General features: G+C 53.0%; 1 protein-coding gene across 3 annotated transcripts in view; it reads left to right on the top strand.

Moving 5' to 3' along the window:
* The window catches only part of SHANK2 (SH3 and multiple ankyrin repeat domains 2), a 648,778-nt gene that overhangs the window by 14,748 nt on the left and 618,617 nt on the right, over positions 1-15,413 (top strand). For 2 of the 3 annotated variants that reach the window (XM_064370276.1, XM_064370278.1), the window contains exon 1: positions 1,336-1,365. The exons of the other annotated variant lie outside the window; for it this stretch is intronic. In XM_064370276.1, coding sequence (XP_064226346.1) covers positions 1,342-1,365 — 24 coding nt within the window. In that variant the 5' untranslated portion in view covers positions 1,336-1,341. Of the gene's footprint in view, positions 1-1,335; positions 1,366-15,413 lie in introns of those variants that run through there. 3 annotated transcript variants of the gene reach the window in all.

The raw sequence follows: 15,413 nt of genomic DNA on the forward strand, positions 1-15,413 counted from the left end.
GCAGGCAGCTGTTGCAGGCACACCTGTGCCAGCTGCTGGCCGTGCGGGCAATACCTGCCTCTGTTCTGAGAGCCACACTGCCCTGTGCCCGGCCCCTCAGCTGCTAGGAGTCCCTGCTGTCCCGTGAAGATGCTCCTTTTTCACCTTTGCTCTTTCTCTAAAGAACCTCAGGCCCCGAGCCCCCTGGACCTGCCTGGAGGCAGCGGCAGTCCTGGGCCCTGCAGAAGCGGGCATGGTGCCTTTGGTGCCTTCACCTCTCCCTGTGCCTCCACCGCTGTTTCAAACTGGTTTCCCAGTGAAAGAAATGGGAGGAGAAACCTCTCCTACCAGAGCAGGGATTCCTGGTGGCAAGAACATCCTAAAGCTTTGCAAAGCTCTGGTGTTTGACGCTGAGGAAGTGGATTCATGGAAACTGCTGGAATCCTTTGAGGACTTGGATTGAGTTTCTGCATCTAGGGAAGAGGATTGTGTTCAGCCCACTCATTGATGGAAATCCTTCGATCTCGGCCAAAGATGGTCTCATTGTCCTAGAGCAAGGGCAGCCCTCTCTCATGGAATGGGCGCGTTTGCCGTGTTCACTGCAGCGCCTGCAAACAGGTGTGATGCATACGAATGCTCGCTGGGTGAGAACGAAGATGACGCAGAGGAGGAACTAGACTTTTCCCCCCAGAATGTCTTCTGAGTCCTAGGAAAAGGACTGTGACATTTTACTTTGACTTTAAAGCCAGATCTGAGAACATTTTTGGGTATGTGATTTAAATTGCAGATTTTAAGACCTTGTCTGTAGGACATCAGATTCAGTAGGAATCTTTTTAGCTGGTTTCCTAAATGAATCTGCTGCATGCCACACTGGTAAAACTTGACTTGAAGCATGAAGACTCTCTAGGACCCATCTGTAGGATGAGAGAGCATTTGTACGGATACATCTGATTTTTAACCTCTGAGCTTCCTGGCAGCCAGGACAAGAAGGGAAAGATGGGATAACAGAATTCTTTTGTCTAATATCAGTTCATCTGGAAAGCAGATTTGTCTTGGTGTTCTCATCTAGGAAGAATTTTTTTTTCATGCGACACGGTGTTCGCAGGAGGGGTTTTGCAAAAAGCAAAATGGTTTCAAATACCTTTGACTTCAGTGAAAGCTGAGGACATAACGACTAGGCTTTGAGGTGGACACTAAACCAGGTGGTTCTAGTGTCTTCCCGTCTCATATTCTGAAGTGATTCAAGCATATAACTTGAACAATCATCCACAGAGGAGATCTGGACAACCGCAAAGCTTTTCCCAAAAGAGAAGTGACAAAAGGAACGAGAGAAAATTGACTCACCACACATCGTGTGATTCGATGAAATGCCTCAAAGTGGTCAAGGTATAGAGACAAAGTAATTAGTGGTTGGGGGGAGATGGAGGGAGAGGATGGGGAGGTTGGGGGTGTGGCTAAGGGGCACAGGTTTATTTTATTTTTTTTGCAAATGCTCAAAAATGGATTGTGGTGATAGATACCCCACTCTGTGAACTCACTAAAACCCACTGCATTTTACGTTTTATTTAATTAATTAGTTTCTATTTTTGAGACAGGATCTTGCTTTGTCACCCAGGCTAGAGTGCAATGGCACAAACATGGCTCGCTGAAGCTTTGACCTCCCTAGCTGAAGTGATCCTCTCACCTTGGCCCCCCTCCAGGTAGCTGGAATTACAGACACACACTACCACGCCTGGCTAATTTTTATGTCTTTGTAGAGACGGGATTTCTCCACATTGCCCAGGCTGGTCTTGAACTTCTGAGCTTAAGCGATCCACCTCCTCGGCCTCCCAAAGTGCTGGGAGCACTGAGTTACACACTTTAGATGGGTGAATTCATTGGTGTGTGAATTCCATCTCAATACAATGTTTTCTTTAAAAAAAAAAAATTTAAAAGGAAATAGACCAGTATGGCCAGAGTGTGCTGGACCGAGTGCAGGGTTTGGTGCCAGGGAGCGTGGAGTAGCCCACGTGGCCTGTGGGTGTCTCAGGGAGCTGTCAGTCACTGCGAACTTGGTAAGGGGAGCAATTAGGACTGAAGCAGCCCTGGGAGCCCCCCTGAAACTCCTGGTCCCTGAGCAGTTGAATAAAGGGTCCTGTCAGCGGTGCAGATGGACTGAGCCGGAATACACCCCTGCCCTCTCCTCCCGAGTCTGTGTTGGACGCTGTTTTGCGTTTCCCCAAATCTGTGAGGACAAGGCGAGTGCCGGCACTGCAGCAAACTCTCTTCAGTGCCCCCGAGATGTTTTTCTCTTCAGCTCTGGAGCTGCAGGGCTCATTCTTGGAGCAGGGAGAGCACTGTCCAGGTGTGGAATGTGGTTTTTTTTTTTTTTTTTTTTGGATGGAGTAGGCTCTGTCCCCAGTTCCTTCAGCAGAAGCCTAGGTCTTTCAGCATCCACTGAGTCCCAGGTCAAGTGGAGGGAAGCGGGTGGATGGAGCGATCCGCTCTCCAGCTGCAGTGGATTTCCTGGCACTTGCAGAACAGTCTGCTGGTAGGAAAGAAGTGAGACGAGTGTGAATATAAACAAAAGCACATTACATGAATATAAATATATACCTGTGTATTTCGAACGAAAAGGACCAGGTGGCAAGGGCTGAGACCAGGTATGCACCACTAAATACTGGGGATGGTTTTGCAGCCCCTGGAGACCCCCTTGGACTGAGGCTGCCTTTGGAAGCTCCCTTGCAAATGATTGAAAGCTGCTGTTCTTCACATTTTGGGGTCACGGACTCATTGGAGCATCTGATGAGTCTTGTGAAGAGTGGACACCTCAGCACACACCCTCGTCCTTTGTGGCATATTTGGCGGTTTATTATCGTTCCCACAGAGCCCCCATCAGGCACCAGGCAGGGCCCTGGGATCTAGTCTGTCAGAGACCCCCCAAGTATATCTCTCTAGGCAGCTCTCATGGCAGGTGCTCTGTCGATGAGGCCAGATGGAGACCTTCACCTCCAGAGCAGGTGCGCGGGTGCGCTGTTTGGTAGTCCAGGGATGCATGCATCATGGAGCGCCTCCTGCAGGAGCACCCAGCACACTGACACCAAGGCAGGACTCCTACCTGCTGCCCGTTCTGCCACAAGGGGATGGCACCTGCCTGGCTTTGCACCTCTCTCAGAAGTTCACTGACTGAAGATTGAGGAGCTGGGTCTGTGTGTGACCACGCTTGTGCTGGTGGGAGGGGGCACGTGGCTGTTCCCGATTCTGAGAGGAGGCATGACCTATGCAAGGGCGAGCACCCATGTGTCCCCCAGGATAGGGAAGCTTGACTCCCTCCACACCATGCTTGGCTGGGCTTCTGTGAACCGAAGCTCCCTCCTGGGTCAGCCCTGCACGTGGGTTTTCTTGAGGCAGGGCGTGGGAGGGTGTGCCTGACTGGCTGCACCCGGAGTGGCTCACTACAAATTGCAAAGGGGATTTCTTGATGAGAACGATCATGACAGTCCTTGCAAGGCCCGGTGCTTTTCCTCAAATCCTCAACCACAGCGACATTTGTCCTGGTCTAGGGGTGGGGGTGGCGTAGCCTCCTCCTTCCCGGGTCAGCCTGGCTGGTTCCTGACCAGCTCTCTCCATCTGTGGTGAGATGAGAGCCAGGGCCTGAGAGGGGGTTCTGCTTGAAGCGCAGTGGGTTTCACTCAGAGGACTGGTCTTTATTCTGCCTGACCTTTCCCCGACAGTGGGGCCGAGTGTCCTCACTGGTGAGGAGCAGTGGGTGACGGTGCTTCTCACTTCTGCAGACGCCTTATCCTGGAGGCATGTAATGCTGGGCATCCCGACAGGACCATGAAATTTATTTTTCTTCATTTTCCTGGCCTGTGATCTCCCAGAGTTTAGTAACCTCTGCTCTAAACCATAGGGTGTGTGTGTGTGTGTGTGTGTGTGTGTGTCTGTGTGTGTGTATATGTGTGCGTGTGTATGTGTATGTGTGTGTCTGTGTATGTGTGTGTATATGTGTGTGTCTGTGTCTGTGTGTGTCTGTGTGTATGTGTGTGTGTCTGTGTGTGTGTATATGTGTGTGTGTCTGTGTGTATGTGTCTGTGTGTATATGTGTGTATGTGTCTGTATGTGTGTATGTGTGTGTGTCTGTGTCTGTGTGTGTATATGTGTGTGTCTGTGTGTGTATGTGTGTGTGTGTCTGTACGTGTGTGTATGTGTGGGTGTGCGTGTATGTATGTGTGTGTCTGTGTGTATAGGTGTATGTGTGTCTGTGTGTGTCTGTGTGTGTATGTGTGTGTGTGTCTGTGTGTCTGTGTGTATGTGTGTGTATGTGTGTCTGTGTATGTGTGTATATGTGTATGTCTCTGTGTGTATGTGTGTATGTGTGTCTGTGTATGTGTCTGTGTGTGTATATGTGTGTGTGTATGTGTGTATATGTGTGTGTATGTGTGTATATGTGTGTGTATGTCTCTGTGTGTGTATGTGTGTCTGTGTGTATATGTGTGTGTATGTGTGTATGTGTCTGTGTGTGTCTGTATGTGTGTGTATGTGTATATGTGTATATGTGTGTGTGTCTGTGTGTGTATATGTGTGTCTGTGTGTGTATATGTGTGTGCGTGTATGTATGTGTGTGTCTGTGTATGTGTGTGTATATGTGTGTATGTGTCTGTGTGTGTATATGTGTGTATATATGTGTCTGTGTGTGTATGTGTGTGTATGTGTGTCTGTGTGTGTGTCTGTCTGTATGTGTGTGTATATGTGTGTATATGTCTGTGTGTGTGTCTATGTGTGTGCATGTGTGTGTATGTGTGTGTATGTGTCTGTGCGTGTGTATGTGTATGTGTGTGTCTGTGTGTGTGTATATGTGCATGCGTGTATGTATGTGTGTGTATATGTGTGTGTGCGCACACGTGCATGCCTTAGACACAATTTATTGAGCACTTCCATCTCAGCTTTGTGCCGACTGTCTTCCTACACTGTCTTGTTAAGCCTCCAACCTGCCTTTGACAGATAAGGAAACTGAGACGGGAGATTCAGTAACTCACCAGGGCTCTCACCTAGGGGAATCAGAATCAGGATTCCAAAGCTACTGTTTTGTATCCCAGGGACTGCCCATTGGTCCCATTTGCTATGCCAGCCACTCTATCCTGGGAGCTCCTTTGAGGCAGGACTGTTTTATACCCATCTGTAATGTCTATGGCACCTGCCTAGGACTCGGGAAGGGAGGGTGGGGAGGAACACTTGAGTGCATAGCCCTGTCCTGGCAACGTAACGTCCCCTGGAGCTATCTGAGATTTGGAAAGCAGCATGGGGCTAGGGTGTGTGGGGTTGGGATTCTTTCTCCTCTTGGTCTATAGCCTCACCCAGTCCATCCTCGGAGCCTTCTGCATGTGCTGGGCTGTGGTACACATCCCTTGACCTCTCTACCCCACACTTTCCCATCTCCCTGACACTTCTTCTGGGGATGCCCTCCTTCCTAGGACAGCTTCTCTCTGCCCTGGTGATGCCCACTTCAAGCTCATACCCCTCCAGGGCATCCTCCTGCCACACCAGGCACACAGTGGGGCCCCTGGGAATGCCACTGCATGGCTTTCTGTGCCCCCCGGGTTTAAATACAGTGATGCTGAAACAGTTGGATGTTCAGGGCAACTGTGGACTCCTTCATGTGTGGTGTTTAGGTGTCTTAAAACCCTTAAAAGCTTTTCTCGGGAGCCCTCAGACTGCAAAATCCAGTGTACCCCTCGGATGCCAATCTTTTTTTCAGTGGAATTCATTGAAATGTAGGTAAGCCTGCTTCAGAAGCAGGCAGGAACACGGAGGAATTCTTCACCCGCATTTCGCTCTCCAGCCTGGAGAGGCAAGAGTGACCCCATGTGTGCCATCTTCCAGAGAGGCCTGGTGCAGGGTCAGCCTCCAGCGATGATCTAGTTAGAGCTGTTCAGATTCTGGAAATGAGGACTGACGAGGGAGAGACACAGGTCACACGGGCAGCTGGCCCTGGCACCAGTGCTGTCCTGCTCTGTGGATTTGTTTTTGCTTCCTGGTTAAACTTTACCTGCATCTCAGCAAAGCCCTGAAAATAGAAACTTTGTTATTTCCCCTTTTCATGGAAAGAAGAAGGGAAAAATCAGAGCGAATGTAATTCACCAAAACAAGCAGACAGACTTAATGTAGGAAGCTTGGCCTATCTGAGACTGTTGGAAATAAAATTTAAAGTGAGCCAGGCGTGGTGGCTCCTGCCTATAATCCCAGCACTTTGGGAAGCTGAGGCCGGCAGATCACCTGAGGTTAGGAGTTCGAGATCAGCCTGGCCAACATGGTGAAACCCTGTTTCTACTAAACATACAAAAATTAGCTGGGTGTGTTTGTGCGCGCCCATAATCCCAGCTGCTCTGGAGGCTGAGGCAGAATTGTTTGAACCTGGGAGGCAGAGGTTGTGGTGAGCCGAGATCGCACCACTGCACTCCAGCCTGGGTAACAAAGTGAGAGTCGGTCTCAAAAAAAAAAAAACAAAGTGTTGGTTTAATCCAGATGTTCCTGTTTTTTTTCTTTCCTTCCATGATTCTTCTTCTTCTTCTTCTTTTTTTCTGAGGCAGGGCTTCTCTCTGTCACCCAAGCTGGAGTGAAGTGGCCCAGTCATAGCTGACTGCATCCTCGACCTGCTGGGCTCAGTGATCCTCACTCCCCAGCGTCCTGAGGAGCTGGGACTATAGGCAGGCACCACCATGACCGGCTAATCCTTTTTTCACTATTACTTTTCGTAGAGACCAGGGTCTGGCTGTGTTGCCCAGAGTGGTTTCAAACTCCTGCCCTCAAGCAATCCTCCCACCTCAGCCTCCCGAGTAGCTGGGACTACAGATGCGTGCCACCATGCCCATCTCATTTTTTTACTTTTATTTTTATAGTTGCTGGGTCTTGCTGTGTTGCCCAGGTGGTCTCGAACGCCTGGCCTCAAGGGGTCCTCCAGCCTCGGCCTTGCAAAGTGCTGGGGTTGCAGACATGAGTCACTGCACCCAGCCTTGGCATTTTTGGTATATTACAAATTATCAACTGTTAGCCGAGGTAGCCAGCTCGTCTTTTGGAGGTATGGCAGACAAGCTCTGTAACTTTGCTGTGGTTCCATAGCCGTGGGTGTGAGAATAGCGCGGTCTCCCTGTCCGTCTGGAGGTAGGTGGGCGGCGGTGCGGGGCTGCCGGCTTGCTCTGAATGTTTACGCTTCTGTTCTTCCTGGACTCTGAGCGGCAGTTGCAGATCCGTCTTTCCGTGTAAATTCTGCCTGGATGTTTTCAGAGGGAGGAGTTTGGTTTCCAAGAGCTGTTTAACAGTCACGATATAACCTCTAAGGAATAGTTAAATGCCCAGAGGAGATCCAGGTGCTCGGATGCGGTTGATCCGTGCAGCTGCCACAGGTTCAAGCCCATCGTGGAGCCGCCCTGCATGTGTGCCTGTCGAGAGAGGGAAGCAGTGGGAGGGAATTCAGAAACAGAAGATTTTGCGCTAACACTTCTCCTTCCATCACACAGGCAGACGTGCGCTCTGGAGAGTGTGTTCGTGTACTTTTTCTTTGTGTTCAGGGAGTAGTCACTTTAGGAAACGTGGAGGGTTCCATGCAGGCTGGCGCGGGGCACACGGAGAGAAATTGGACCTGGCTCGTGTCTGGACGGGGACAGGGCCAATGAGAGCTCAGCGGTGATAGAAGCTTTTCTCCCCAGAGGAACCCAGCCCCATTTCACCTGCTGCAGCCCTGGGAGGACACAGAGCTAAGGGGCCTTTCCTTTCTCCCAGATCCCAGCAGCCATCCAGAAATGATGCTAGACAGGCCCCAGGGGACCAACCCCAGCCCTCTTCCCACCGTGACCCTGCGGACTCTGCCACTGGCAAGCAGATACATAACACGCCTGACCCCAAATGCCCAGATGCACATTAGGAGTGGGGTGGTAGGTGTGGGGGAGGGAGTGTTAGTAGTCCCACCCCTCTCTGGAACTTTGCTCCTGGTGAAATTTGGAAGTGCAGTGCTTCCCCCACATCTTGGAAACCTCTGGGTGGCCGACTTGGACTTCCCAAAGTTGAGTGCTAAGAAACAGCGTGAGGGACTGGGGAAGGAGGCTGCGGGGGGCTCTCCCTCCTGGCACGCGGGTCTACCGGTGCTGCCTCCCGAGGGGCTGTGCAGCCTCTGCTGGAGCCCGGCAACAGGGGCGCAGGCAGGAGCTGCAGGGTGGAGGTTCTTGCAGGAGTGCCCAGCAGGGGCACGGGCAGAACCCTCGGATGCTGCTGGATTTGCCACTGATTGAGGGTCACGGGTGCTGGCCTGGCAGGGTGGTCCTGGTCAGCTGCCCTCTGGCCAGAGAGAGGCGTGACCACCAGATTTTCAGATGACCCAAAGCTAGGGAGAATGCGGACTGGATGCAGGGTGGAGACTGCGAGAAAAGGGGCCGCCCCGCAGGGTGGGCCTGTGCCGAGAGGCCGTGGCCTGGGGTACTTCTACGGTCAGGCCTCTGGCTGCGAAGGCCACGGGAACTTGGGTCTGAGTAGCTCAGTGCACATACTGCCTTGATGGAGAAGAGGAGGGAGAGCAGGGCAGGGAGGGAGGGAGGAGGGAGGCCAGGCTGACATCAGCAGAGCTGGCTGTCCCCTCCCTGCCCCAGCTCCATCCGGGACCAGGTGTCCTGTCCCTGCCCGAACCTGGACAGCATCCCGTGGATGGGCCGTTGGGGAGGTGGAGTGTTCCAAGCCCTGCCTCCTGCCCCTTCCCAGGACTTGTTCCTCGTGGCTCCAGCGTGGCCCTCATCACTCAGCAGTCCTGGGAAAGAGAATAAGTTTGTCACAGCAGCAAGTGCATTCCTGGTCTTCTTTTCTGTGTCTTTGGTCAGGCTTAGACTGGGGTCGTCTTGGAAGGAGACAGTGGTCCCAGCCGATGCCTCGAGGGGACCGTGTTCTTGGAAACACTATTTTCCCATGAAAGTGCAAGGGCGTGGCTGGCAGGGAACAGGCGCTGGGGTGTCAGGGTGAAGCGCCCCCGCCTTGGGAGTCCCGTGCCACAGCCTTTACGTGCTGGGGAGGTGAGCGAGCAGCACCCTGTGGTTCCTCTTGCCTCAGAGCTGTCACCAGAGAACTTGCCCATGGGGTCCCTTCCTGGCACAGGCTCAGCTAGCAGCGCAGATGGGAGGTGTGCTGGGTCCTGTTACCTGCCCGTGGGACGCTCCTGCAAAGCTGCACTGTCAGCCCAGCAGGGGCCTCTGCCTGCGCCCTGAGCCGGGGGCCTGGTGCTGCGGTTACTGTGTGAGCACACCCCTTCCGGATCACTTCCCTGCGGTTTATGGTTTTTTGTTTTTTTTTTTAATTTACATCTTTGGCTTTTATAAAACTAACTTATATTCTTGTAAATCCACTGAGATCTTGGTTTCCTCACCCGTGGCCTGTAATTCTCAGAACAGGACAGCTGTGTTCAAGCTCCCCAAGGCTGCCCAATCCCCTCACCAGGCTCACTGATTCACCAGGAGGATTCGCAGAGTCCTCAGTGAAGCTGTTTTAGTGACAGGCAGAGTTCATGACAGTGAAGGGTGGAATCAGCAAAGGCCTGTGGGGCAGAGTCCAGGAGAGACCAGGCGCCCGCTTCCTGCGTCCTCTTCCGGGGAGGCACGTGGACGGCTCCCAGCGAAGATGTGCGACAGCACACGTGGAGTCCGGCCCCCCGCAGCGTGCTCCAGAGCCTCGGAGCCAGGCCTTTTCTTGGGGTTTCTTCGAATAGGTATGCCTGGCCTTAGTCCCCAGGGCCCCCAGAGATCACCCTGCTACCACGTGGCTTGGGGTCCCCACTGTAGTGGGTGTTGCTAGCATAGGCCATCTGATGTGGCTCAAGGCCCCAGGTAAACTCAGGCACTATTACCACACTGGGTGTTCCTGGGGCTCAGAGGTGATCTCGCGTGAGCCTGGGAAGGGCCCAGTCTTTCTGTGGAGTGTGTGGGGTTTGCACAGCCCAGGCCTGCTGAGTTAACCCTTTATTGCACTAAAGTTTTTAAATATCTGGCATCTGGTCCAAGCTGCACTGGATCACATCTTGGTTTGACCATTTATTAGCTCTCCGACTTAGATATTCTTTATATCTCTTTGTTTTCTTGTTGGTGGAATAGGGGTTGTCATAGTGCCTGCCTCTTAGGTGTGTGGGAGATGGACTGGTTGGCAAATGCTGACCACTAAGGTCTTGGCAAAGGTTGGTTGCCTCCTCACCATCTCCAGAAAATAGGGGGGTACATCTCCCTAGACCCTGTGCCTCCCCCTCACAGATGCTCGTTACGCTGGTGTGACCCTTGATTCCAAAAGCTGACCCCGCCCTTGCAGGTGGCGCCTGAGGTCACCGGAACCCCACAGGCCCACCTGCTCTGTGAGCGTGCCTGTGTGTGCCGTCCTGTGGACACATGGTGTTTTCTATATCTAGATTTACTTCTTATTTTGCTGCCTCACAGAAAATTTGGAAAGCAGAGAAAAGGGTTAAAGTCACCCAGCCCCAGCACCAACTGTCCGGATGGCATCTGGCTCCATTTCCTCCGGGGCAGTTTCCCACGGCTGTGACCTTGGGTCAGTGCCATGCCTGTTGTGGTCGCTTGCATGCTCAGGGTCTTCACCAGGAAAGGCGAGCTTTGGCACAGCAGGCAGTGGAGATGGCCAGGTGGATGGAGGCAGCCTTGCTGTGCCCTTCGGGTGGGACCTGGTCAGGAATCCCATGTGGACAAGAGGATTGTCCATGGTGTGCTCTGGCTGGCCTATGACTCAGAAACTTCCTTTTTTTTTTTTTTTTTGGAGACAGAGTCTCACTCTGTCACCAGGCTGGAGTGTAGCAGCACAATCTTGGCTCACTGCAACCTCCGCCTCCCAGGTTCAAGCGATTCTCCTGGCTCAGTATCCTGAGTAGCTGGGATTTCAGGTGTGCACCACCACGCCCGGCTAATTTTTTTGTATTTTTAGTAGAGACAGGGTTTCACCATGTTGGCCAGTCTCAAACTCCCAACCTTGTGATCCACCCACCTTGGCCTCCCAAAATGCTGGGATTATAGGCGTGAGCCACCATCCCTGGCTGACTCAGGGACTTCTAAAGGTCACCTTTGGCGACTCTGAGTGATGGCTGCTTTCCCGGTGGGTCATTCTGGCCAACATCGACCCCCTTTGACACCTGGGTAGAGCCACCTGGCAGCCGGCTCCTGAGGCGGGTGGCCTGAGGTGCGGGTATGATGCTGAGCATGGAGTTGGAGGACCTGGCTTCTACCTCTGCCTTTTCTGGCCAAGGGGCTGGGAGTACCCTCACCTCTCTGACCTCAGTCTATGGACCTCTGAAATGGGTTCAGTCACCTGCCCACCTACCAGGTAGGCTGTTCTTAAGGTACAAGGCCTTGAGCTGCAGAGAGTGGCTTGTCATGTGCCCTCTGTGCTTCTGGGCACATTCCGAGATGTTCCGTGACCTGTCTGGGGCCTGAAGGGAGGAATGAGAAGGGGATGGGGCCACCAGTCAGAAGGGTGTGTCCAACAGGCCCATGCAGATGCCTTAAAGGCAACGAGTTGTTTGTGCGACTTGCACCCGCGTAGTCAAGCAGCTATTCATTCACTTTGCACATGGTGATTAAGCACCTACTATGTACCCGTGAGCCACATGGGCACACCCCTGCTCCACACAGCTCTGAAGAGTCAGAATCAGATAAACCAGGAATTGTACAAATAACAACAATCTGTCAGTACCCCATAGAACAGGGGACTCTAATCGATTTGGGGGCCGGGCTCATGGCTGTGCCGCTGAAATTTGGCATCGACAGAAGCCACTGCGCAGGTTCCTGGAGGCAGGTTCGTTACTTGGGTCAGAGCGACTGGGGGAACTGGAGGAGGTGCGTGGTCCCTGCCTCCCTCTCACAGATTCACTCCTCCCGGGGGGTAGACCGTGTGCTGCTTCTGGACTTCAAAGCCGGCTCCACTACCCTCAGAGTCTGTGTGCTGGGCGTGGACAAGTCTCTGCTTTGTACCCATTCCGTGGCCATGAACCCACCTATACTTCTCAGCCTTGCTTTTCTTACCTGCAAAATGGGAACAGCCACTGGATTTGTCTTAAAACGGAAGTCATCAGTGTCTGGACTTGAAAGAGAACCGGCTCATAGTGACCCTCACTCACGAGCCTCTGCTGTGCAGGTGACCGCCGTGTGTGGCCAGGTGAGCAGCAGCAGCAGCTCTGACCGTCGTGGACGCAGCGTGGTGATCACCCTTCGTGGCACACGCCAGCTCGGTGCAAGCTCCGGGCAGGCAGCGGCGGCACAGCTCTCCCGCGGCCTGGAAAGACGTGCTCATCCCTGGGATCGCAATGTTCCTTATGTATCCAGGATCTCATGTATCCGGGATATCATGTATCCATGAGAGCAGCGGTGCTTCTTGCAGCTGAGGCCTCTCTCTTTGCAGTGCCTCAGATTTCCAGCTTTGTCAAGTTGGAATACCAGGGGAGGGCCCATGGTTGCTGTGGAGAAGGGACAGTTGGGGGAGGTGAAGGCGTGTCATCTGCAGGGACTCCACACAGCCTGATTGGAAGAGTAACTCTCCATCTTGGGAGAAACTTTTGGGCGCTGCTAATTGTCTTAAACTCTCGTGTCTGTCTCTCTGATGGCCTTTATGTTGTGTCCCCTCCCCAAATTCCTAAGTTGAATCTCTAAGCCCCAGGACCACAGAGTGCGACTGTATTTGGAGACAAGTAATCCAATTAAGTTGGGGTCATATGGATGGACCCTAATCCAGAGGACTGGTGTCATAAGAAGGCGAGATAAAGGCCAGGCACGGTGGCTCACGCCTGTAATCCCAGCACTTTGGGAGGCTGAGGTGGGTGGATCACTTGAGGCCAAGAGTTTGAGAACAGCCTGGTCAACACGGTGAAACCCCATCTCTACTAAAAATACAGAAATTAGCCAGGCGCCGTAGTACATGTCTGCATTCTCAGCTACTTGGGAGACTGAGGCAGGAGAATCACTTGAACCTGGGAGGCAGAGGTTACAGTGAGCTGAGATCACACCACCACACTCCAAGCCTGGGCTACAGAGTGAGACTCCGTCTTAAAAAAATAATAATAAAGTTAAGGGCTGCCGCAGTGGCTCACACCTATAATCCCAGCACTTTGGGAGGCTGAGGCGAGCACTTGAGGCCAGGAGTTCAAGACCAGCCTGGCCAACATAGCAAAACCCTGTCTCTACTTGAAATACAAAAATCAGCCAGGCATGGTGGTGCACGCCTGTAGTCCCAGCTACTGGGAGACTGAGGCAGGAGAATCGCTTGAACCTGGGAGGTGGAGGTTACAGTGAGCTGAGATCATTCCACTGCACTCCAGTCTGGGCGACAGAGTGAGACCCCATCTCAAAAAAAAAAAAAAAAAAAGAGGAGGTGAGATAGACATGCACGGAGGGACGACCCTGATAGGACACAGGGAGAAGGCGGTGTCTGCAAGCCAAGAAGAGAGGCCTCAGGAAGACCCAGTGCTGTGCGGACTCCTGCCTCCAGGATGTGAGATAATACATGTCTGTTGCGTGAGCTGCCCTGTCTGCAGGGCTGTGTACAGCAGCCTGAGCCAAGACCCCCGAGGTGATGGGCAGCGTCCTGGCTCCCCATAACACACAGATGTATCAGTTATTGTGAATGAGTACATAGCGCGGAGGGGGATACAGCTGAGCTGACTGTGCTGTGCATGCTTTTGTATTTTTTTCTTTTTTCTTCAGACAAGGTCTTGCTCTGCCGCCCAGGCTGGAGTGCACTGGTGCGATTGTGGCTTACTGTGGCCTTGACCTCCTGAGCTCAAGTGATCCTCCTGCCTCAGCCTCCCTAAAGTCCTGGATTACAGGCGTTAGCCACTGTGTCTGGTCTGTTTTCCATTTAAGGCTCACAATGGCCTTCTCCATCACCACAGGGGCTGGACGTCCACTATCTGGATGGAGAAAATGAGGCTGAGATAGAAAAGCCAGGTGTGTGGAGGCCAGCAGCTCAGAGTGGAGACGTGGCATTGCCTGACTTGCAGAAGCCTCCTCCAAACACCTGCATATCCCTTGTTCCCATGTCCTGGCATTCTATCACGGCCTGCAGGACGTCAGGCACTTCTGCACATACGTTGTCAGACAGTAGAGAGAGGCCTTAAGGGGCGGCCGGTTCCCTGCAGAGGCACGTGCCGTGGTGGGTGGCAACATACTCTCTCTCATTCCGCATCAACCATCTGTTGGTTCTGAGGCCTCATTTTCTAGACAGCGGTGAGCCACACTGTCCCTTCCTCTGAGAAGAGGCATGGATGTCCCTTTCTCCCCACGGGCATTGCAGGGGTTGGTTTGGGAGTGCAGCAGATGGGTGCCGAGATGTGCGAAGGTCTGGGTGGAGCCTCACACTGTCCCCTTGCTAAGTACTTAGCACTGCCGCCTCGAGGGACTGGTTATGGATTACACGGAAGAACACAAGAGAAGCGAAAGCCTTCTGCAGCTGCCGCCAGCAACGCCTGCCTTTGCAGTTACAGAAGCATTTCCTCTCTGCCCCAAAGGGGCAAGGCCAGCCTGGACAGGAGCATGGACTGGAAGAATGGCGGCTGTGGCCACTGGGCAGCTCGGGCAGCTGTGCCTCTGCTTGGCTGGTCTGTTCTTTCTCAGTCTGGGCTCGGAGCCCTGCAGGGGTCATCTCTGCTGTTGGTCAACCTACATGTGGTGACTTGGAGCTTCCTCACAGATGAGGGCTGTGCTGCTGGAAGCAAGTCGGCTGTGCTCTTCCCCGTCCTGCTGGCGGCTTGCGCTGGACCCTTGTACTCAGCTCCCTCCCTGGGCCCCTCTTGTCCTTGCAAGGGAGTGAACTGTCCCCCAGGCGCTGGGGCTTTGAAACCTGGTTGGCAGAAGAGCACCGCCAGGCCTCAGCTGCGGGCTTTACCGTGTTCATTTACCCCTGGGAGAAGCAGCACAGGCTTTGGAAGGGACATTTTGGACGTGACACCTGCTGGCTGTGTGGTTTGGGCACAGAGCTCGTCCTCTCTGAGGGCCACTGGGCTTACGTGTAAAGTTGGGGCCATGGCCAGGCATGGTGGCTCATGCCCAGTACTTTGAGAGGCCAAGGTGGGTGAATTGCTTGAGCCCAGGAGTTTGAGACCAGCCTGGGTAACATGGTAAAACTCTGAGTCTACAAAAAATTTGAAAAAACTTAGCTGGGGTGTGCTCCTATAGTCTCAGCTACTTGGAAGGCTGAGATGGGAGGATTGCTTGAGCCTGGGAGGTTGAGGCTGTAGTGAGCTGTGATTATGCTCCTGCACTTCAGCCTGTGCAACAGGGTGAGACTCAATCTCAAAAAAAAAAAGCAGATCACTAGGTCAGGAGTTTGAGACCAGCCTGAACGATATGGTGTAACCCTGTGTCTACTAAAAATACAGAAATTAGCTGGTCGTGGTGGCGGGCACGTATAAACCCAGCTAGCTACTCGGAAGGCTG

This window comes from Aotus nancymaae, unplaced genomic scaffold (genome assembly GCF_030222135.1).
Source record: "Aotus nancymaae isolate 86718 unplaced genomic scaffold, 86718_ANA_hifiasm-v0.15.2.pri h1tg000106l, whole genome shotgun sequence".
NCBI classification, from domain to species: domain Eukaryota; kingdom Metazoa; phylum Chordata; class Mammalia; order Primates; family Aotidae; genus Aotus; species Aotus nancymaae.